At 33.8% G+C, this 23796-nt stretch overlaps 1 protein-coding gene across 4 annotated transcripts in view; it reads left to right on the top strand.

The window, feature by feature from the left end:
* Positions 1-23796, top strand: part of Atp2b1 (ATPase plasma membrane Ca2+ transporting 1) — a 100267-nt gene that overhangs the window by 65049 nt on the left and 11422 nt on the right. For all 4 annotated transcript variants that reach the window (XM_090328369.1, XM_090328371.1, XM_090328370.1 and 1 more), the window contains exons 6-19: positions 1419-1559; positions 3825-3863; positions 4569-4730; positions 6184-6398; positions 8575-8817; positions 10264-10505; positions 14505-14742; positions 17419-17598; positions 18380-18467; positions 18806-18912; positions 20330-20521; positions 20749-20962; positions 21409-21620; positions 23212-23319. In XM_090328369.1, coding sequence (XP_090184495.1) covers positions 1419-1559; positions 3825-3863; positions 4569-4730; positions 6184-6398; positions 8575-8817; positions 10264-10505; positions 14505-14742; positions 17419-17598; positions 18380-18467; positions 18806-18912; positions 20330-20521; positions 20749-20962; positions 21409-21620; positions 23212-23319 — 2381 coding nt within the window. The remainder of the gene's footprint in view (positions 1-1418; positions 1560-3824; positions 3864-4568; positions 4731-6183; positions 6399-8574; positions 8818-10263; positions 10506-14504; positions 14743-17418; positions 17599-18379; positions 18468-18805; positions 18913-20329; positions 20522-20748; positions 20963-21408; positions 21621-23211; positions 23320-23796) is intronic.

Below are 23796 nucleotides of genomic sequence, written 5' to 3'. Positions count from 1 at the left end.
TGCTATCCCTGAACTTTTTTGCTCAAGACTAGCACTCTATCACTAGGCCACAGCCTTACTTCCAGCTTTTTGGTGGTTAATTGGAAATAAGAGTCTCATGGACTTGTGTCCGGGTAGGTTTTGAGCCATGATTCTAATATCTCGGCCTCCCAAGTAGCTAGAAGTAAAGCTCAGAATATAAATCTTTTAAAGCAAGAAAATTAAAGTAATTTAAAAGAAAACATGCATGTTGGATAAGTTATTCAGCAGTTAATAGTCAAGTATGAACCCTTAAAATACTGAAGTAGCATACATCTTCTTTCTAATCTTAGTTTGCAAATAATCATTGAGCATTGGTTTGGAATATAAGATAGTAAAGTGTTGCCCTCCAGAAGGTTAGACCAAATGCAAATGAGTGATGACTAAAAAGACTTTATCAAATCCTAAAAAGGAAAGCTCAATTTCTCAGCCTTCCAAAAAGTCACAAAAGATAGAAATAAAGGAGTGAAAGCCCAATAATGAGTAAGGAAAGATGCAGAGATATCCACATACAACTTGGTAGGAAATAACAGTAATGTCTTCAAACATGCAAGATTGTTTGAAGGACAGTCCGAATTCAGGCCATGTTCTTATCTCTGTTATATAGATTTAGACAATGAGATTTAATGCTAGAGTAGTAGAAGAGAAAGTTTAAAAGGTTGGTTGGTCTCAAGTGAAGATATTGGACCTAACTCAGAAGACAATATAGTCAGAAATTTTGAATTGTGATGAACATATAATCAAGTCACATTTTAGGAAATTTAAAATGTATTTCGTGATGAACTAGGAAGGAAGAGAGAATAACTAGAAGGCTATTAAAGTAATCAAGGCTGGTGGGGGTTGAAGCTTGGGTTAGATAGAGGTTATGGACTTGAGTTGGGTGTAGAAAATAGGACATCCATGCTGCTGAATTTATTGGATTGTAAGTACATTTCTCAGCAAAATAAGTACTTTACATTCACTGGCTTGTTTAAGGAATGCATATCTTTCTGCATTTTCATGAAGAACAAGTAACTTTTATTCCTCTTCTACATAAGAGGAATTGAGTTGTATGATTGAGTATAGAAGGGAGATGAGGGATTAATTAAAGGGGGAAAGGGTACTGAGAGTGGAGAGTATTAAAGTACATTTCATAATATGAAGATAACATAATGAAACCCACCATTATCTGATAAGGGGGAAGGGATAGGGAAATAGAATGAAGAGGAGTGAACTTTCTCAAAGTATCCTGGATCTGTATGAATTTATCACAGTGAAGTCTGTTTGCGAACATTCTAATATTAAAAGAATTTAGGATTTAACATCATGTCCCATTTTGAGGATATTAAAACCATTACTGAAATTTGAAACAGTGGTAGGAGGGACTTGTATTAGAATTTTTATAAAGTTCTCTGTTGTAGGTACTCATGTAATGGAAGGCTCTGGAAGAATGGTAGTTACAGCTGTAGGTGTGAATTCTCAGACTGGAATTATCTTTACCTTACTTGGAGCTGGAGGTGAAGAAGAAGAGAAGAAAGATGAGAAGAAAAAAGAAAAGAAAAGTAAGACTAGCAATTTTACATTTGGAAATGGAGTCAAGTATATCTTAAAATATACAGAAAATACATTTTTTCCATGAGAATCTGTGACAAGTTCCATAAAAAAAAATAATTACCAAGTATTACTCTTTTAAGTAGTAACATTAAAGGAAAGAAAATTATTCTTTTAGTAGTCCATTAGGCCTTTGGCAGATACACCAGTCTCCTCTTATATAGCTTGTGACTGATTCAGCATCTACTCAAATGCTTCCATTTGATTTTATTGTCTTTATAACATAGCTTTTTGTTTATTTTGTTTTCCCCCTGTGATTTCAGTAGTCTTTTATCAACTATTAATTTGGTCTCTGAGTTTTAAATCTTTTTCAAGTTTCCTCCCATTCACATAGAATTACTTGCATAGTTGGTCTATGACTTCACTCTTAAGCTTTATGTTTATCTCATAAGAAACTGTGCCACACACAGGGAATTTATTGCTGGGTCTATTGGCTAGGTGGAAATGCCACAGTAGTGGTTTTTTTAATTTTTTTTCCCTGTGATTTTTTTTCTTTCGGTTTGATTTGTTTCCTTTGCTTTTTGAGAGATGTATGCAGGCAGCATTGTGGTTCTAGGGATTGAACTTAGATCTTCACACATGCTAGGCAAATGCTCTGTCACTGAGCTAGCTACACCCAGAAATGCAGTTACTAATATTTGGGTTGATTATTTTTTCCTTGGCATTTTATTGTTAGTGATGAAATTATTTCAAACAAAAATATACAGCTTAGTGATAAAGCATTTGAGTGGCATACACAAAGTTCTGGATTCATTTCCTAGCTCAGAAAAAGACAGTAAAATTTTGGTTATAAGTGAAGGGGCAGTCCCACATTATCTGTATTTCTCCTATGTCTGTTGACCAGACAGACCTCAGTGTGTTCCTTATGGCTAATGGGAGTGTAGTTTGAAAACCAGTAATGATAGTGATTTGAGTGCTTTGCTTGTTCCATCTCACTGTTCTTCACAACAATATGAGGTAGAGGCTGTTTTCTTTGAACTAATTTGGCAATTAGAATGCTAGAAAATGGAAGATCAAGCCCCTCCTGAGTCTATTCTGTCCTAATATACAGAAGTCAGAAATCACTGTACCCCATTAAAAAGAAAGAGAAGTTTTTATTGTCATATAATTCTTATTGACACCAGTGTTTCCAGTAACATCTTTTTTTCCATAAGGTCTTATACAACTTTTTATTAACCCAATCCAGAATATTAATATTTGGAGGAATTAACATCTAATCATTGTTTTTCTTTTTGTTTTCTTTACTTACCTAGGTGTTTTCCTGTTTTTTTTTTCTTTTTGTAAGACAGGTTGATATTTTTTCTTCTATATACTTGAAGACTCATCCTCTTGCTTGCTTTGGCAACTATTCAAATTCAGTCCAGGGTAATCTGTCTCCATTCCTTCAGTAACCTGGAATGTAACTGGTCTCCAAATTGGAACTCATTGAAAGTAGCTAGGTATTCTCTTACTATCTCTTTATCTGTCCGGAGCTTCTGTTCCTTCCTGAATAAATTTGTTCCATGTTTTCCAGTTTGAAGATGGTTCTTTTTAATTAGAGTTGTTACAGAGAAAAAAAACTGAATTATCATGCTTCCTTTTTGCCATTTTTAGTATATTTCCTACTCCAGATAGCACTCTCCTTCCTTGATTATAGCTTCAGACATCTCACCTTTCTGTTTTCTGAATCTAGTTGGTTTGGGGAATTATGTTGGCTGACTTCTATACATTTGTATTGTTTTTTGTAACTTGCCTCACCTGTCTTGTATGTGCCCTTTGTTCTCATTCCCATTAAAATTCTATGTGCTTGTTATATATTTTTATTAACATTCCCCTCTTGTCTCTATCATATTTTTCTGCTTTCTTAAGGTTATGCCTATAATTAGTTTGAAATTTCTTATGTTCTTATGCCATATTTGGATATAAGAGAATTTTCTTATACCGTATTTGGCTTTAGTTCAGTTTGTAAAAGAATTAAAGTCTTACTGGAAAAGTCAAGTGTAGACGCGTTAAATTATTTTAGTGTATTCTCCCACAGTAAGATTTAGGGAGCTACTGACATAGTAGTTCCTTATAAGCCAAATGTTTTCTGTTCTATAGACACACACCATACCACACACGTGTGTGCCACACATTGTTCAACAATTCTCTTATAGAAATGTGAGCCTCCTCTGCATAATTTAGCATGGCTGTATTCATTTCTTTTGGAAAGCTTAATTCCTGTTTTGTTCCTACAGATAAGAAGCAAGATGGAGCTATTGAGAACCGCAACAAAGGTAAGTTCAGGACAATAAAAGTGTTCATTTTGTTCAAAAATACATCTGTTACATACTATATCTGTCCAAAATTAGGATACACCTGGCAGAGAACATCCATAGTGTTACAAACTTGAATTAAGCTTTCTTCTTCCCAGTACCTAACTCATGCTGTCTATAGAGTATTGAGAGGATTTTAATTACATTTTGTTGATATTAAGCTTAGATAGCTTTCACTTTAGCATTTCAAATATTATAACATACTTGAAATGTCTACTACATAATAGCAAAAGTGCATATGAAAGATCAAGTATAAATATTATTTGCATTTAAGTACTTAAATATATGTAGCTTTCTCCCCAGACATGTACATGATTTTGTACAGTATAGTCATATAAATAGGCACTTATAGGCTTTGGATATTACTTAATATAACATAGAGGGAAAGAAATTATTTAGAATTCCTTAGTTCTTTGTTTAAGGATCTTACATTCTTATGAGTTGTCACAATTACCTAGCATTTAAATCTTCACAGCAGTTACAGTTTCATAATATCACTGTTGTTTTATTCCCTCTGTGTAAACACATACAGCACATGGGTGGAATAGGGGAAAGGTGGATGTTTACATCTTTTCTGTTTCCCATAAGAAATTGATTTTTTTTTAATGCTTAATAATGAGTAGTGCCTTTAAAAGGCAGTAAAATTATATTTGGTCTTAAATGTAGCAAAAGCCCAGGATGGCGCAGCCATGGAAATGCAGCCTTTAAAGAGTGAAGAAGGTGGAGATGGTGATGAAAAAGACAAAAAGAAAGCAAATTTGCCAAAAAAGGAAAAATCTGTTTTACAAGGAAAACTTACGAAACTGGCTGTTCAAATTGGCAAAGCAGGTATGATATGTAGAAGAAAATAAGGTATTTTGTTTTAAAAAATGCATTTTTACTTGAAAATTATCTTTTGACACAGTTAAAATTGTTTTTTTTTAAATATAAACAAAGTCAGAAATGTTTTTTTTCACAGCTTATGGATAGTATACTGTTAAGAATCTTTTAAGTATCGATATTATGGCACCTTCGGGACAATGGTCAGCTAGTTAGCTAGTTAATAAACATTCAGAATCAGTGCCTACATCTGCCCAATTCACAAACCCACCTATGCATCTATGAATGTTCCTGAATTTTCTGGGGACAGTAGAGAGAAGATTCGCTATAAAGTTAATTCATTATAGATTATTTACCTCACATATTATTCATCATGTTACTAGCTGTCTATGAAAAAGAAATGTGTTTTTCTAAACATAGGTTAGTTTGCTTGAAAAGACCCGTGAGGCTGAAGTAATGAACCATTGAATTTGCTAAAAAAAAAAAAAAAAAAATACCTGTTAATAGAACTACTCTTCAGAAGAAAAAGTAGAACTCATATATGAAAGCAGAAAATCTCTAGCATTATCACCATTTCAAAAGAACATTGTGTGGATAAATCAACATGCATTATGAAAGTCACTTAAATTGCATCATTCTGCTATTTCCAGGAATATTTTGGAAGAGTGAAGGTTTTGCTTTGTATCCTCACTAAGCTTATTCTTTGAAGCCCAAATATTTGCTTTTATGTTATGTAACTAAATCACAGTGGTGACTCCTATAGTGTAGAAGGATGACATAGGGAACTTGTGGTGATGGTATTAGTAGTCATTGGATTTGATGTATTAGTCCCAGATATATAGACTTGCCTAATTTTTTAATGTACATTTTTAAGAAGTAAATACTACATGACATAGTTAAGTGTTACGTAATGTATAGTTAACATTTGTTTTCTTGGGTTAATAAAACAGTAAGGACAGAACAAAAATAAATGAAATAATTCAGATAGTACAATTTTTCTGTATCTTGTATCTGTTTTACATGGAGAGTTGATTATTTAATTTCAAGCTTCTCAGTTGATCCCATTCTTACTGCCTTCTCTTTCAGCATCAGGCAAGTTGCCTGTTGAACATATAAAGTAACATATTAATGCTAAGGTTTTGGAGTTTCTCCCTCATTGTTTTTTTTTTTAATTTCTCCATCATGTTTTATTTTTAAATTGAAGGCAGAAGAAACAATTAAGAATGATAAATGCTTTTCTTCTAGTTCTCCTGGTTCAGAGCTATATCTGGAAGCAAAAGTTAAGTCGAGCAGTGTCCAGTGATGAGTTAGGTACAAAAAAGGAGGTAACATCTTCTCAGAGAAATTAAATATTATTGAGCTAATTATAAAATTATTTATAGTGTAATATTGTTAACTGAAAATGAATAGTGTCTAGAGCATTGAAATAATTGCCTTTTTCTTTTTTTTTCTGCCCTGAAAGGTCTGTTGATGTCTGCCATCACAGTTATTATTCTAGTATTATATTTTGTCATTGATACCTTCTGGGTTCAGAAGAGACCATGGCTTGCTGAGTGCACACCAATCTATATACAATATTTTGTGAAGTTCTTCATTATTGGAGTTACAGTTTTAGTGGTTGCAGTGCCAGAAGGTCTTCCACTTGCAGTTACTATCTCACTAGCTTATTCAGTGAAGGTTAGTAGGAAATACTTAAAGAGCTACAGTATGTAATATGTTTAAAACCTCAATTTGTATATAAAATATACATCTAGTTACTCCTTTTCTGCTTTTGAAAGTAGACTTCTAAAATTGTACACTGTTCAGAAACACAGTCATTGGTGCCCTGTACCTACTCTTGGTTAAATATTTTGTGTATAAGTGGGACTGTGGCTCAAAGTGGTAGAGTGCTAGCCTTGAGATGAAGAGTTCAGGGACAGCACCCAGGCCCAGAATTGAAGCCCCACAACTGACCAACCAATATATACATACATATATACGTGTATGTACACATACACGTACATATAAAGTATTAAGACTTGCTTCTTCTGAGAGAGTAGCTTTAACAATGACAAACAACATTGTAGACAGTGTTCTAGCCTTATTTCCATTATCTGATAGTACATTACCAAGTCTTGTCACCTCCTTTAAGCCTGTAAAAGTGAGATAAGAATGTTTGCCATTTAACTTATACTCTTAAGAGCAAAGAGCTTGACTTGGGGCCAGCCTTCTGACGCCTCTCTGGCCTTCCCACAATTGCCCCACAATCTGTTTTTCTCACATGCATGCCAAATCATATTTCCAAAAAATAATTCAGATTATGTGATTTCCTGTGTAAAACTTTGTTAACTTCCCTCCATGGCTAGCAGAGCCTTGCCCAGTCTGGTCTTGTTTATTTACCTCAGTACTCATCTGTTCCACCCTTCTTCTGGCTCAGCCTCTGTAGCCTTTCTGATATTCAGAAATGCCAAGTAGTCTTTCTTTCAAAATGTTTTTTTCAGGTTAAAAAATTATATATAACAGATAAAATGCTACTTTCATAAATTTTGAAGTGTTAGCAATTCTCCTTAAATAGCATTGCTAACAGTAGAAAAATATAATTACTCATGGATTTTTCTTTAACACCCTTATCTTCAGTATTCAAAAGTATTTTACAATAAGACTGTCATGATATGAATATCTTTTGTACAGTGTTTGAGTTTATTTTCTTTTCAAGAATCCAACAATTTTTATTTCAAAAATAAAATATATCAAAAAATCAAAAAGGATTGTAGTGATAAGTTATCTGTAATTTTGATAGCTTAAAATAATTAGAAACATTTAAGATAGATATGAATTTTAGACATGTTGATCAATCATTTTACCAGGGCTGTCATTATAAACAGATGTTAATGATATTAATTTTTGAATTGAACACAGTGATATAGGCTGCTTGATATGATCCTTAAATGAGAGCATTGTTTAATGATTTTTAAGCTTTTCTTAAACATTTATTTAGTCCTAATCCTATTACTAATTACTGTTCTTTTCACCACAGTGTAGTTGGATGTGTTCATGTGTTAAAAAATTAAACAGCCTTTTTTTCTTTACTGAAGAATTTAATCTTTTTTTATATGCAGGTCTCAAGTAATTTTCAAAGTACACATTCCCCTTTCCTGTATTTGTTTTTGAAGGACTTAACTATTAGTCAGGGGGGAAAGCTTTATGAACAATTCAGTGTCATTTTTAATCCATTGTATATTGATGTTTTATTTTAATTTAAATGTCTGGGGACTATTGTAAAACTCTTGATTTCTAAGAAACCTATGTTTTTTTTAGTTATAAATGAAAATATCAAGACCCTTTAGGGTTAGAGGTGTGGTCCTGGTCATAAGGTGCCAGACAATGAGTGAAAGCAAGCATCAGATACCAAATTTTGGTCCCGTTGTCAAACAAATGAACAAAAAGACCATTTTTCCTAAGGATGAAAGTTACTTTTCTCCTTAAAGATCTGTGGAGAATTCTTATTTCCATTTTCCTTATTTTTAATAAAGAATTATCAGCCTGTATCATAAGTTGTTGCAAATAAAAATACCCTATATTGTTACAAAAAAAAAAAACCCTGTACTTCCAGTACAGATTTCCATTGTTTTTTTCTTTTTCATGTCAAAATATTTCATTGAGCTTCTTAAAAGCGTGTAGTCATTGTGGTTAAAACTGTGTCCATTTATTGAATATATTGTATAGATGAAATCTACTGCTCTCTTTAACTTAAGGTGCTATCTTAAATTTGTCCTTCTTGTACTATATATAAAGCAAAGTTTAATTCTCATTATAATATAATGAGGTGATTTGTTTTATATGTAGCTTAACTCCACTTTTCTTTTACCACTAGAAAATGATGAAAGACAATAACTTAGTACGGCATCTGGATGCTTGTGAAACCATGGGAAATGCTACAGCTATTTGCTCAGATAAAACAGGAACATTAACAATGAACAGAATGACAGTTGTTCAAGCTTACATAAATGAAAAGCATTATAAAAAGGTTCCTGAACCAGAAGCTATTCCCCCAAATATTTTGTCCTATCTAGTAACAGGAATTTCTGTGAATTGTGCTTATACATCAAAAATATTGGTAAGATTTTTAAAGACTAATTTATATTGCATGGATATTAATTTTGGTTTGGTGGCACTGAGATTTGAAACTCAGGGCCTTAACTTTGTCAGGCAGGTGCTCTAACACTTGAGCCACATCTCCAGCTAATTTTTAGATCTATAAGATTAGACTGCATGTAATCCATCAGATCTGTCATTGCTATGTAGAAATTAAGCTGAAGTCTGTTAGTTTTTTTAAACACTACATCTATGTAAGGTTTACAAGATTCTTTTGATATATTTATGTTGAGTAAGTTCCTCTTGATCAAAATATATACTTTAGTTACATTTTTTATTTTTAATTCTGCTGCTTAGTAACTTTCTTGCTGTATAACCTTTTTTGTTGTTGTTTGTTTGTTTTTTGCCTTTATTTTTGTTGTGCTGGAGATGAATCTCATACATGCTGGGTGGTAGGTACCTCAGAGAGGTATATGCAGCCAATCCAGTCTTAATTTAAAATTTTTTTCTTACCTTTTTTTTTAAAAGACCAAAATATCTTCTAATAGAAAATAAATTCAGATATCTCTAGAGAAAATTTTGAAACCAGATTTCAACTTAAATTAGTATGTTTCACAAATGCTCACTATGTTTTGTTCCTTCTTTATTCCCATTTATAAAGTTATCCTTAGACCTTTTTTAGAACTACTAATGTATAGACTTATGCACCTTGGCATAAAATATTTTCAACTTAAAAATTTTTTAAATCTTAAAGAACATAAAGTTTGCCTTTGCTTTTTATCTTCTAGTAATCTATATATGAAAATTGTGAACAAAAATAATGTTTAGTGAAAACATACACAAATTGGATGGAAGGACTACAAAGTTATAAGATAGTGGTTCTAGATTTAGTTTTGCCTTTTACTACCTGAAATTTCCTATCTGTTACTTCGTTTAATTACAAAGACGATCATATCTACTTAATATTGTTATTGCGATTTTATAAAGCCATGATTTTTGGAACAGCACTATGAAAACAGTAAAGCCTTTTAATACATATAAGGCCACACCATATTTCAAATGTAAAAATTAGTAGGTTTTATTCTGAATATTCAGTATGTAAATGTTCTGAGAAAACAGTGAAGAAAAAGAAATTGAATTGGGTACCAGAACCAACTATAAACTTCGTTGATCTTCTGTCATTTAATTTTATAATCCTAAGTGTACCTATATTATAGATGCTAAAGCTAGATACCACAATAGTTTGATAATTTGCCTATTTACAGAACTAGTTACTCATAGGGCTGAGATTGGCATATATTCTTAGCCATGCAATTTTTCTGCCCCACCTTTTTATGTCCCTTTTTAAAAACTGAAGTTAGTGGAGATTTTCTATAGCTTTTTATTTTCAAATGTTATATTGTCTTACATTATAAGTTTCCATACTAAAACAAGATGACGTGAGCCTCTAATCCTTTTTCTTTTACAGCCACCAGAGAAAGAGGGTGGATTACCTCGTCATGTTGGTAATAAAACTGAATGTGCCTTGTTGGGATTTCTTTTGGATTTAAAACGGGATTATCAGGATGTTAGAAATGAAATACCAGAAGAAGCACTGTACAAAGTCTACACCTTCAATTCTGTTAGGAAATCCATGAGTACTGTCCTAAAAAATTCAGATGGAAGTTATCGGATATTCAGCAAGGGTGCATCTGAGATAATTCTGAAAAAGTAAGAATAAAGTACTTAGATAAATAATGGCTATCTTTGCTTTATAGAATAAGCAGTGTATTTCAGAAGACTTCAGAATTTTTTTTTGCATTTTTAGCCATTGAGTTCTATTTTCACAACCTAGCTTCTCTTCTTACTATTTGCTATAATGAAAGTAAGCTTATTATATTCAATTTGGTAGATTCAATAAAATAAATTTCCGTGGTTGGGGCCAGGAGTTTGGCCTAGGGGTAAGAGTGCTTGCCTAGCATGCACAAAGACTCCAGATCAATTCCTTGATACCTCATACATAGTAAAAGCCAAAAGTAGTGCTGTGGCTCAAGTGGTAGAGCACTAGCCTTGAGGGAGCCCAAAGACAGTGTTCAGGCCCTGTGTTTAAGCCCCAAGGACCGGGGCACGGGGGGCAGGGACAGAAAAGAAAAATCCCATGTTTGGCTTTATTCTGTTGCTGTCATTTTTAAATGTCTTCTAACACCAGTTACTGGTAGCTCACACTTGTCATGCAAGCTACTCAGGAGGCAATTCAGAGTCCGCTCAGGCAGGAAAGTTTGTGAAGTTCTTTATCTCCAGTAAACTCCTAAAACAGGGTAACATGGAGCTATGCTTCAAGTGGTAGAGAACTAATCTTGAGCAAAAGAAGTTCAGGGATAAGAAGGGAAATGGAGACCAAAACATGAGAAAGGATATCAATGTTTGTGAAGTAATGCACCTTCTATCTGGTGAATGTAATGTAATCCTTCTATTAATTATAATAAAAAATATATGGAAAAAAAAAGTTCACGAATAGCACCCAGGCCCTGAGTTCAAGTGAGGACTGCCACACAAAGAAATAGTATATACATCTTACCTTATTTATTTATTTATTTATTTATTTTTAGTTCTTGATTTTTTTTTAAATTTTATTACATTGTTGGGGTGATGTACAGAGGGGTTACAGTTCCATTTGTCAGATAGTGGGTACATCCTGAACATTGTATTTTATTGTAGAGTGATACATAGATGGGTTACAGTTATGTTCATCAGGTAGTGGGTACATTACTTCCTGAAGATTGATAACCCCTTCCCATGTTTTTCCCTCCCTTTACCCCCTCCCAATCATCTTTTTTTTTCACTTTTGCTTCCCTATTTCCAACAAACAAATAAATATATGTACAATATACCAGAGGTACCAAAGTCAGATGCAGTAACAAGATAAGATAAGGGGGGGGAACAAGAGAAAGAAATAACTTCACATATTACATTAAGAACAACAGTCACAAAGATAAGCATCTGTCTTACGTTATTTTTGATAGTGATCCCGGTTGTTTACTGCCTCTTTACAGATGAGTAGCTTCCATTTTTACACATAATTTCACTATTGTACACCCATTATTACAGGTATTTAAATGGTTTTTTTAAATTCCTGTTATTAAATAGCAGGTGAGGTGGCTCACACCTGTAATCCTAGCTACTCAGGAGTCTATCTGAGGATCTCAGTTCAAAGCCAGCCCCAGGCACTAAAGAATGTGAGGCTTTATCTCCAATTAATCACCAGAAAAATGGGAAGTAGGACTGTGGCCCAAGGGGTAGGGCAGTAGCTTTGAGCTGAATAATTCAGGGACAGTGCCTGGGCCCAGAATTCAAGCCCCATGCCCCACGGGGGGTGCGGGGGTGAGGGGGTGGGGAAGAAAACACTTTAAATAAAAAAGAAGATTTTTGAAAATTGGAGCCAGTAGGAATTACAATGTTAAAAACTTCTTTTAATTCACTTATATATGAGTTGAGTTGTAAACCTGTGTTTTTTAATGACACTTGGCAGGATATATAGCCTTAACAATTTTGAGACAAGTATGTAGATAACAAAAAAGAAACATGTGGTAAGTGGGTAGAGTTTTGAGATAAGAGATAGCAACATTTAAGATGGCACTTGCAGCAGAGGAAAGGAGATAGGAACATTACAGATCATAATCGGGTACTGTCTGATTATATGTATAGTATAGATGAGTAGTAATGGGCTTTTGTGGTACACAATCACATGGAACTCTTTCCACAGCACACTTGGTTGTCTGATTTCATTGTGAAAGGTTGGAAATGAGTCTTTTCCCAGTCATGTTTGGTAGCAGATAAATGGTAAAAGTAGATTTTTTTTTCTATCAGAACCCATCAGAGTTTTTACTGTTTCTCTACAACTAATAAATATTAGATAAAGGGCAGATTTCCTTTACCGCCCATTTTCTCCTTGGAAAGAGGATGATGACAGCCAACTGTGTAATAATAAAATAAAACTATGTATAAAATGCCCAGCGTGGGGCCTGGTAGCCTAATTGGTAGTAAGAAGACAGAAACCCCCAGAATACTATTTACATTTTGTTCTAGAAATTTTAACATTAGACTGAGCAATTAAAACAAATAGACTGGTAATGCAACTATTTTTTAATATTAGTGACATCACCAAAGATGTTACTGAAAATGATTATTGCATCAAGGAAGAAGATACATTGAGGAAAAAAGATTGACTAGAGCCAGATACCAGTGACAATACAATTGTTATTACAGTAGCTTTAGGTGGAAGAAGGAAGGAATTTAGAATAAAAAGAGTAAACATTCAACAGAAGGCTATATAGAATTTAGAAATTAATACTATTCGAAAAATAAAGTACATAAGTACTGAGATAAGTGTTCAGACTTATCAAAGCTATTGAAGTAACATCAGTACTTATATTACATAAGCAGGGAAGAGGTAATTTCCTGTCTCTTACGTTCAGATATTAAGGTTCTGGAATATATCTGCATGAAACTTTGAAGCAGTGATAGAAAACCTTAGAAGACAAAATGAGGTGTGGACTTGACAGGTACCTCCATAGTAGCAAGAAGAGGTGGCATTGCCAAGAAAAATGAGTATAGGAAGATGTTGTGATTGTACCATACAGTTAAAAGAAAACTTGAAATTGTCTGTATCGACATTGTACTGTTTTGACATTATTGCTCTCTGTGTTAGAATGCTTATATTAACAATAATATTGTAGTTGGGGATTTAGCTCAGTGAAAGAGCACTTACCTGGCAAATACAAGGCCATGAGTTCAATCCTCAGCTGGGGGTTGGGGGGGCAACAATATTATTTAACTTTTATGGTTAAAACAATATAAGTGATTTTAAAAAAAAGAGGCTCTCTGGTAAGGGATTGATTGAACTTGTCCTTTCTCTAACTAAAACAAAATACATTTGTGGGCTGAGAATGTGGCTTAGAGATAGGGTGCTTGCCTCATATACTTGAAGCCCTGAGTTCAATTCCTCAGTACCACATAAACAGAAAAAGCTAGAAGTAGTGCTATGGTTCAAGTCATAGAGTGCTAGTCTTGAACAAAAGAAGCTTAGGGACAGTGCTAAGCTCCAGGACTGGCAAAAAAATATATATATACATATATATATATATATTCATGTTAAATGATTCTCATCTAATTCAATAATAAAATGCCCTGATCTAATTTTCCTTTGTGACTCAGATTCTCAGTAAAATGTGTTTGTTTGTTTGTTCTTTTGTTTTTTGGTCAGTTTTGGGGTTAGTAAAATGTTTTCTTTAAATGCTATGTAGAGGGCCAGAAATTTGACCTAGTGATAGAGTGCTTGCCTAGCATGCATAAAGACTTGAGTTTATTTCCTTGGTACCACATACATAGAAAAAGCCAGAAGTGGTGCTGTGGCTCAAGTGGTAAAGCGCTAGACTTGAGGAAGCCCTGTGTTCAAGCCAGGGCCTGAGTTCAGGCCAAAAAAAAAAAAATTGCTATGTGGAGATGTAGAAAATATCTGTAGGAACTGAGTAAGGAAGTATACCAATTAGAACTGTTTTATAGAAGAGAAAGAAAAAAATGATTAGGATTTATGTCTGTAAGGTTGGAATGTACATAATTCTCTAAATTCTAGATATTAGATCCTATGATTTCTCACACTTCCAGATCACTCAAATGGCATTAACCATTTTTTGCTCGTTATTGATTTTTGGACTCAACATTTCCTTTTAGGTGTTTCAAAATCCTGAGTGCTAATGGTGAGGCAAAAGTATTCAGACCAAGGGACCGTGATGATATTGTAAAAACTGTGATTGAACCAATGGCATCAGAAGGCTTGAGAACCATGTGTCTTGCATTCAGAGATTTTCCAGCAGGAGAACCAGAACCAGAATGGGATAATGAAAATGATATTGTCACCGGACTTACATGCATTGCTGTTGTGGGGATTGAAGATCCTGTGAGACCTGAGGTAGTGAAATATTCTATGTTCTACATGTGTAGAATCTCTTACAAGTATAGAGATAAATTATTGGCATTATCTATTATCAGTTTTCTTCTAATATAATTCTTAGTGTTTGTGGTGTTGCTATTTCTTTATATGAACCTAAGATGAGCAAAACAATAATTCTTGTGATGTTCTGGTACCTATTTTTTTTTTTTTTGGCCAGTCCTGGGCTTGAGTTCAAGGCCTGAACACTGTCCTTGGATTTTCTCAAAACTAGAGCTCTACCACTTGAGCTACAGCACCACTTCCGGCTTTTTTCTATGAATGTGGTACCAAGGAATTGAACCTGGGTCTTTGTGCATGCTAGGCAAGCACTCTACCACTAGGCCAAACTCCCGGCCTATGCTGGTACCTTTTTATGATGTTCAGTTAGACAGCTTCTCCTTGGGATCCTGTGTGTTTATAACTATAAGCTAGCACAATAGCCTCTTGAGTGAGAATGGACAAAAATATTATGACCTATATTATATTTTTTGTGGTTTGTGTTTAACAGCTAAGTTATATATTGATATATTAGAAAAAGAACGATAGTCAGGGACCAGTGGCTCACACCTATGACCCTAGCTGCTCAAAGCCAACCCAGGCCAAAACATCTATGTCTCTAAATATAGCCAGTAGAAAGCTGGACTGGAGGTATGGCTCAAGCAACAACGTGGGCAATGCACAAGGCCCTGATTTCAAGAAAAACTGGGTATCACAAAAAATAAATAAGTCAAAGAGGTCTACCAAGCTTCCTACCAATGTCTTACACATGCAGTCCTACCTACTTTATAGGCTAAGACTAAGGGATCAAAGTTTGAGGCCAGCCAAGACAGAAAAGTTTACAAGAGCCTTTCTCAACTGAGAACTAGCCCTGGTGATGCACACCTATTTTCCTAGGTCTGACAGAGAGTCTAAAATAAGTCAGATAGGAGCCTAGGTGCACACCAGGGCAGCAAATGAGGCCCTATCTCAACAGTAACCACTGTGAAAAAGAGATAGAAGTATGGCTCAGCAATAAGGGCATGTATGCCTAGCAAGTTCAAATTCCAGTACCACACACACAAAAAAAATGAATCAGTGACTAAGTGAATGAATATATGGAACAAAACTACCTTAATATATATCAGCTAATTTATGGGAAACACAGTATGAAAGCAGAGATACCTATTAAGAAGCAATTGCAAGCCTGGTACTAGGGGCTCATACCTGTAATCTTAGTTACTCAGGAGGTAGAGATGGGGACAATCACATTCCAGGCTATTTAAGCGAAATCCTGTCTCAAAAATATGACTTTATTAGCTGATACATTGTATTTTGAAATTATGTATAAATATGGGAGCTACTCATCTGTAAAGAGGCAGTAAACAACCAGGATCACTATAAAATAATAACAGACAAGAGACTTATCTTTGTGATTGTTGTGCTTAATGTAATATGTGAAATTATTTCTTTCTCTCTTTTTTCCCCTTATGGTTTATCATACCTGGTATAATGTATATGTATATATATATATATACATGTGTATTATATATATACATATATATTTGTTTGTTTATTTGAAATAGGGAAGGGAAAGGGGAAAACAAGATGATTTGGAGGGGTTAAGGGGAGGGGAAGGGGGACAGAAACATGAGAAGAGGTTTCAAGATTCAAGAAATAATGTACTCATTACCTGATGAATGTCACTATAGCCCATCTATACATTATCCCAACAATAAAATAAAATAAAAATAACCAGAGCAAAAATTCTGGAGGCTCAAGCTATAAAGCCCCTACCTGGCAAATGAAAAGCCCTGGGTTCAAACCCCAATATCAAACACATATACAAAAAAAAAAAAAAAAAAAAGGCATTGCTGTTAGCACTAGGCACATGACAGTGGAGGTTTGAGATAGAAACCATAGGACTCATTGGTCCTCAAGGATTTATGGAGACAGGAAAATGGAAGAAAAGACATAGATCACTTAAGTTCCTATTATATAATTAAGTATCTATTTAGTCATTCAGGTACTGCTATCTCTTTACCTGGTGTAACTATGACTACAGTTCTGACATAAGAGACTGATAGAGATTTGAATTAACACATGGCCTGAGAGTTAGGTGAAGTAAGCCTTAAAAGATACAGATTGAGGGGCTGGGTGTGTGGCCTAGTGGTAGAGTGCTTGCCTAGCATACACAAAGACCCTGGTTCAATTCCTCGGTACCACATACATACAAAAGAGCTGGAAGTGCTCAGGCCCTGACTGAGTTCAAGCCCGAGGACTGGCAAAAAAAAAAAAAAAAAAGATACAGATTGACAGGGGGAAAAAATGAAATAAGTCTGAAGAACACTTAACATTTTACTCAAGTGTCAGTAAATCAGAAAATTAGAAAATGAACCACAAAAAAATTGCCTAGTGGTTGCCAGCTGGAAAGGTGCTTTAAAAGCCTCTAATAAGTAAGTAGTGCAAACAAATTAGCTACAAATGAAACCTGACCTAAGTCTATGCCAGTGGAATAGGAAAGAAGAACCTACCAGGAATAACTCAAGAAATAGTGACCATCTTGAGATAAAGTAGTTAGTTATAATACTGTGAATACATGTTGGTTCCGTGGGATGTTTTCCTTTAGAAATGCTAGTTTTCTGTTGTAATAGGATTTTTTTTTCCTACGTAAACCAGGTACCAGATGCAATAAAGAAATGTCAGAGGGCTGGAATTACTGTGCGTATGGTTACGGGTGATAATATTAATACTGCCAGAGCTATTGCTACAAAGTGTGGTATATTACATCCTGGGGAAGATTTTCTATGTCTAGAAGGTAAAGATTTTAACAGAAGAATACGAAATGAAAAAGGAGAGGTAAGAATTTTTTTTTAAAGTTTGTTAGATGATATGTTTTTAGCATATTAAGGATTTCATTTAAAAAGCAAATGTGCATTGTGTTAAGCTCCTTGAATAACTTCTGACACTGTAGGAAGCAAAACTTCTGATTATAAAAAGTAAACGGGAAAAGAGGAATGTGCTTGTCTTGCTAGAATGCTATATGTGAGTCTAGACCAGTTTCAGAAGTACAATATACATAAGAAAAAGTAATAGGAGATGCGTTTGGGAAAGGCTGATATAGAACATATTTTATGAGGCCCCGGACATTTAGAACTTTTTCAACTAAGAAAATTTCAGTTTCATAGGCAATGGGGGAAAGTTTAAAAATTCATCTTAAAATGATGTGTAAAACAATAGATTTTCAAGCATATATGAATCACCAAAAAAGCTTGTTAAATCACAAATTGCTTGGTGGCAAAGGTGGTATCAAACACTTGTAATCCTAGCGCTTGTGAAGCTGAATCCAGAGAATCTCAAATTTGTAACCAGCTCCAGGCTAAAAGCTAAGACTTGTCTCAAAAACAAAAAGAAGGAAGGAATGGAAGGGAGGGAGGGAGGGAGGGAAAGGAAGGAAAAGAAAGAAAGAAAAGAAAAGAGGAAAAAAAATGCCCAATGCTAGGAATTTGCATTTCTAATGAGTTCCCAGGAGTTTCTGGTGCTATTGTCCTACTAACCACACTTAAAACCAGAGAAATGCGTAGTTTAGAATTATGAAACTAGATATTGGCTTATTTTAAACTTTGGTAAAATTTTACAGATTGAGCAAGAGCGGATAGACAAGATTTGGCCAAAGCTTCGAGTACTTGCAAGATCATCTCCTACTGACAAACATACACTGGTTAAAGGTGAGAGAAACTTTTACAGTTATTTCAAAATATGTAGGTACAGAAATGCATTCTGCTTCCTAAAATGAGGTACTGAATATTAGACTGAGTTACTAGTAGCATCTTTTCCAATAAGTTCTAAATAACATTTCCTTTTTGATATTTGTTTTAGATAAATTGGGCTTACTTCAGCTGTTAAAACTAAATATTGCTTCCAGTGTAACCTTAGTTTTTAGAAATGGTTCTTGCCCAACAAGCAACCTTCATTCCTAATTTTTATTTAATTGCAATTTTAGCCCTCATTCTATAAGTGACCAATTGAACTATTCTTACAGCACAAGCATTTGCTTTTGTTTAAGGTATAATTGACAGCACTGTCTCAGAGCAACGCCAAGTTGTAGCTGTAACTGGTGATGGTACGAATGATGGCCCAGCACTAAAGAAAGCAGATGTTGGATTTGCAATGGTAAGAACTGTTTTATTCAAGTTTGCAGATATAATTTGGTAACAAGATTGTTTGTTCATTAACTAGACTGATGTTGGTCTTAAACAATGTCCTCCAAGCTTAGTTTTAAGAGAAATCTCATTAAATGTAATTGATCTATAAGTATAAAGTTCTGTGTACTACATTTATTTGATTTCTACATGATTTCTTTGGAAAATTATGATATATTTACATTTTACCTTATACAATATTTAGAAACATTATTTCATCGAAACCTTAGTTTATCTTATCATTTCAAAACCATAGTGATAGATATTTAAATTAAAATGACCTTGAGAATTTTCCATTCAAAGAAAAAATTCCTCTAAGGAATAATTGGATGTCATCATTTTGTATACAGGTAGAATCCTTCAAGAGCCAAATCCAAAAACTTAAAACACTGAGGGATTTTTTTTTTTTGCTTAAATTAGCAGTCTTATCAATATTTATATTTGACTGGGAAGTTTTAGATTTGACTGCAAAATTTATTCTGAACTGAGGTGATTATTTATAACCATTGTAAACATATTAATGTATGTTTAAGTTTTAATTACCTAAAACTCACCTTTCAGAAAGTTTGAGGCACATGTACTTTTTTTCCTAAAATATAAACAACTTTGAATTCTAAAAGACAATCTAGCCATAACAGGTTCAGATGAGAAAATGCAATGTATTCATGGGTATATTTGCATAGTTTGCCCCCCTGTTATTTGACTATTAAATTTGTGATTTAGAAGACCCACCAAAGACAGCCTTTCAACATGTGAGAGAAATGATAACAGAAAATTGTATAGGTAAATTTTCTTCAAAAGACAATGAATCCAAAGCTTCTTACCCAGCTCCAGCACAGATTTATAGATGGCTGCATTAGAATGATTTGATGACCCATGAAAAGTAGCTGAAGGGCAAGAAATAGTGACACTGAATGCATTGTTAAATGGCCATTCATTTGTACAGCTACTTAAAGATAAATTTTTTTAAGCCTTACAAAAAGAAATAGTTAATTGAGTGTTCTTCCTTGTGTTCTATAGGTAAGCAGCAGCATATATTAGGAATACTGGCTCACAAACTGCTATCCGTGAGATTAGTAGTTTCTTACTGCTGTTTGACAGCAGTAATATAGGATACTTTGATTAGCACTCATATAGGATACTTTTTAACATTTTTTTAAAAAGCTTTATCCTGAATCCTTGCTGTACAACCAATGTTATTTCCTATTTTTTTTAAATATTTGATTTGTTAGAAACCCCAAATAATCTCAATATCATTTTCAGGAACTGTATTACCTCTTTTTAACATTAAGTCACTATTAAATCTAATAGTTAAACATTTTGTTCACTGCACATTATCCTTTTCAATATGTAGAAATTCAGTCATAACTCAGAATTTCTTTTAACAGGGTATTGCAGGAACTGATGTAGCTAAAGAAGCATCTGATATTATCCTCACAGATGACAACTTTACAAGCATTGTTAAAGCTGTCATGTGGGGACGAAATGTATATGACAGCATCTCAAAATTCCTTCAATTCCAGCTTACTGTTAATGTTGTAGCAGTGATTGTTGCTTTTACCGGCGCTTGTATCACTCAAGTAGGTGACATTTGTTTATTAAAATTCCCTTATATTAATGCAAACAATAACATATAACTGTCTTTTGAATGTACTTGAATGCTTAAATAAAGCGAAGCTTAATATCTTAGGCTTATTGACATAAAGATGTAAATCTGATCTAAAAAATGTATACCTGAAGGCGTCCTGAGAATTACTGAGTCCCTGAATAGTTGTGAATGTCTATTAGGAAACATATCTTTTTTTAGGATTCACCACTTAAGGCTGTGCAGATGCTGTGGGTAAACCTCATAATGGATACGCTCGCTTCCCTGGCTCTGGCAACAGAACCACCCACTGAGTCTCTCTTGCTTCGAAAACCTTATGGTAGAAATAAGCCTCTCATCTCACGCACAATGATGAAGAATATTTTGGGTCATGCATTCTATCAGCTCGTCGTAGTTTTTACACTCTTATTTGCTGGTAAGAATTTAATAAATTAAAATAAAAATTTAGTTAATTATTCCTATTGCAAGATACTATTTTCCAATATGTTTTAGTGTTATGATTTTTTTTTCAAGAGCCTAAATTATGACTCTCCATTTATCTTAAATTTCTCCTTATTCTCATTGGGTACTTAGTAAACATGGGAGAATAATAGATGTAGGGGAAAATAATCTTTATCTTTGATCTTAGCTCTGCCGCTACTTAGATGTGTGATTTTACACATTTACCATACTTTGAGGGGTATCAGTCTCTATCTGTAAAACAAAGGAGTTATACTAAAGAATCCCAAGTCTCTTTCAACTGTTTCTATATTGTCATTCCAGATGAAATAGAGTCAGGCTATGTTTTATTCTTATATACTTCTTTGAAGTGTAAGTTATTTTGTGTGGCAATTACAAAACAGTAATTTTTTTTTATTTCAGGAGAAAAGTTTTTTGATATTGATAGTGGAAGAAATGCTCCTTTGCATGCTCCTCCTTCAGAACATTATACTATTGTTTTTAATACCTTTGTGCTGATGCAACTTTTCAATGAAATAAATGCTCGGAAAATTCATGGTGAAAGAAATGTGTTCGAAGGAATCTTTAATAATGCCATCTTCTGCACAATTGTTTTAGGCACCTTTGTGGTACAGGTGGGTGATTGGAAAGCATAGGTTTGATTTTAGTTATTGTGTGTTAAACATTTTGTAACCTGGTACCTTGAGATGGAAATTCCTTGTTTATTAGGGTTTAAGGCTTGTATATATTGCCTTGTATGTCTACAGTTTCATGTTGACTTCTTACAACTTTAAAAGATTATTTTTTTTATAAAACCAACCAATTTCACAATCACTGACTTGCCCTAGCATCTTAATATTCTCTTTCATGATACCAAAAAATGTATTTAGTTTTGTTTTACTAAAAAAACAAATATATAAATAAATTTGGAATGTTGTCGTACTTATAGTCTTGGTTTGCAAAGGAAAATTACCTCAATTTTAGTATCTTTATTAAAATCCAAACTTGACTGTCAAATCAACTATAGTCTAACTGAATGGACTACTTAGAAATTAATTGGAACTTTCTGTACAAGACTACAAATAATCTTGACAATAAAAGACAGAATTAACAAATGCAAAGAGTGAGATTTATAATACTTTGTAGACTATTTTAAAATAATTCCCGTTAACTACCAAAATTATTCTTTAATGTTTAGTAGTTTCTAACAACTGTATCAAAGACTTAAAAGAAAGTGAATGTCTTCAACTGGACACAGTGGCTCACGCCTGTAATCCTAGCTACTCAGGAGGCTGAGATCTGAGGATTGAGGTTCAAAGTCAGCCCTGGCAAGTGGGGCTGTTGCTCGAGGGTAGAGTGGTAGCCTTGAGCTGAAGAGCTCAGGGACAGCGCCCAGGCCAGAGTTCAAGCCCCATAACCCCCCCCCCCCAAAAAAAAAATGAATGCTCTCTTATCTAATGCTTAATATTCCTGTGTATGCTGTTTTAGGACCTATAAAATAAGGAAGGACACATAAACATTAATATGCTTATGAGTGTGTGTATAAATTATATATATATATATATATAATTGACAACTGAGAATGTGCCACTTCAATTGGCCCACATTCATAGAACTTTGCAGGTCTTTTTTTTTTTGCCAGCCCTGGGGCTTAAACTTAAGGTCTGGGCACTGTCCTTGCGCTCTCTCAAGGCTAGTGCTCTACCATTGAACGACCACCCTATTTCCAGCTTTTTCTTTGTATATGGTTCTGAGGAATCGAACCCAGGGCTTTGTGTGTGCTAGGCATACACTCTACCACAATGCCACACTCCTGACCACAAGTCATTTTTTTTTCTCTGCCACTCCATTCATAGTTGTCCTACCATCTAAATAGGAATAAGAATACTCTGTAGATTGCATTTGTCCTCTTTTCCATAATCTAAGATCTTTTCCACAAAAACCCATTACCTTTTGTGAAAGGCATGAATTATTTAAAGAGGACAGTTAGTTACATGGGTTTATATTGAAAAAGTATAAAGTTACTCTCAATTATATAATTTTTTATTTTTAATAAGCATACATGTTAAACTTTAGGCGGATATTTTAGTTGTTTTTAGCATTGACTGTTTTTAGCTATAACTGTTAAAACAGTGGCTGTAAAATTCAGTTTTAGAGCAAATAAATTTATTTTATAGTATGAATTTTTAAAAGTAAAGTGAGCTTTACTCTTGATTATTCTTCCAGATAATAATTGTGCAGTTTGGTGGAAAACCTTTCAGTTGTTCAGAACTTTCAATAGAGCAGTGGCTATGGTCAATATTCCTAGGAATGGGAACGTTACTCTGGGGCCAGGTAAAAAATATCTCATCACTTTTTGCTCAAGTATAAAATGTTTTAAAAGATTCTACAGCTTATTTAATAAGTTCTGTTACTTGATTCTAGATAATCATTTGGGTCAGGTAAGAGAATTGTCAAGGAAATGTTTTGGGGTTTTTTATCTAATTCTATTATTTTATTCAAACAAATATTCATGTAATATTTTAAGATATTTGTTTCTATGCTTATATTTATTTTTAACTTATTTTTAGGACAAATCTTACAACAGTTATTAAGATGTATTTATAACTAGTTAACATGCTGGTTTCTACACTTATCATCTACTTTCATGTTTTCAGAATAAAATTATGAAACTCACATATACTCACTTTATTTTGCTATGCAATTGTATCTGAAATGTACCATAGGGAAAAATGTTGAGCTTTTATGTAGAAAATTTTATCTGAAAAATAGGCTTCTAAGTGGCATTTTAAGCTATTTGGGTCAATATAT

This window comes from Megascapheus bottae, chromosome 2 (assembly GCF_031878675.1).
Source record: "Megascapheus bottae isolate mThoBot1 chromosome 2, mThoBot2.hap1, whole genome shotgun sequence".
Lineage (NCBI taxonomy): Eukaryota > Metazoa > Chordata > Mammalia > Rodentia > Geomyidae > Megascapheus > Megascapheus bottae.
The sequence above is the reverse complement of the archived record's forward strand: the minus strand, read 5'-3'. Positions and strand labels throughout refer to the sequence as shown.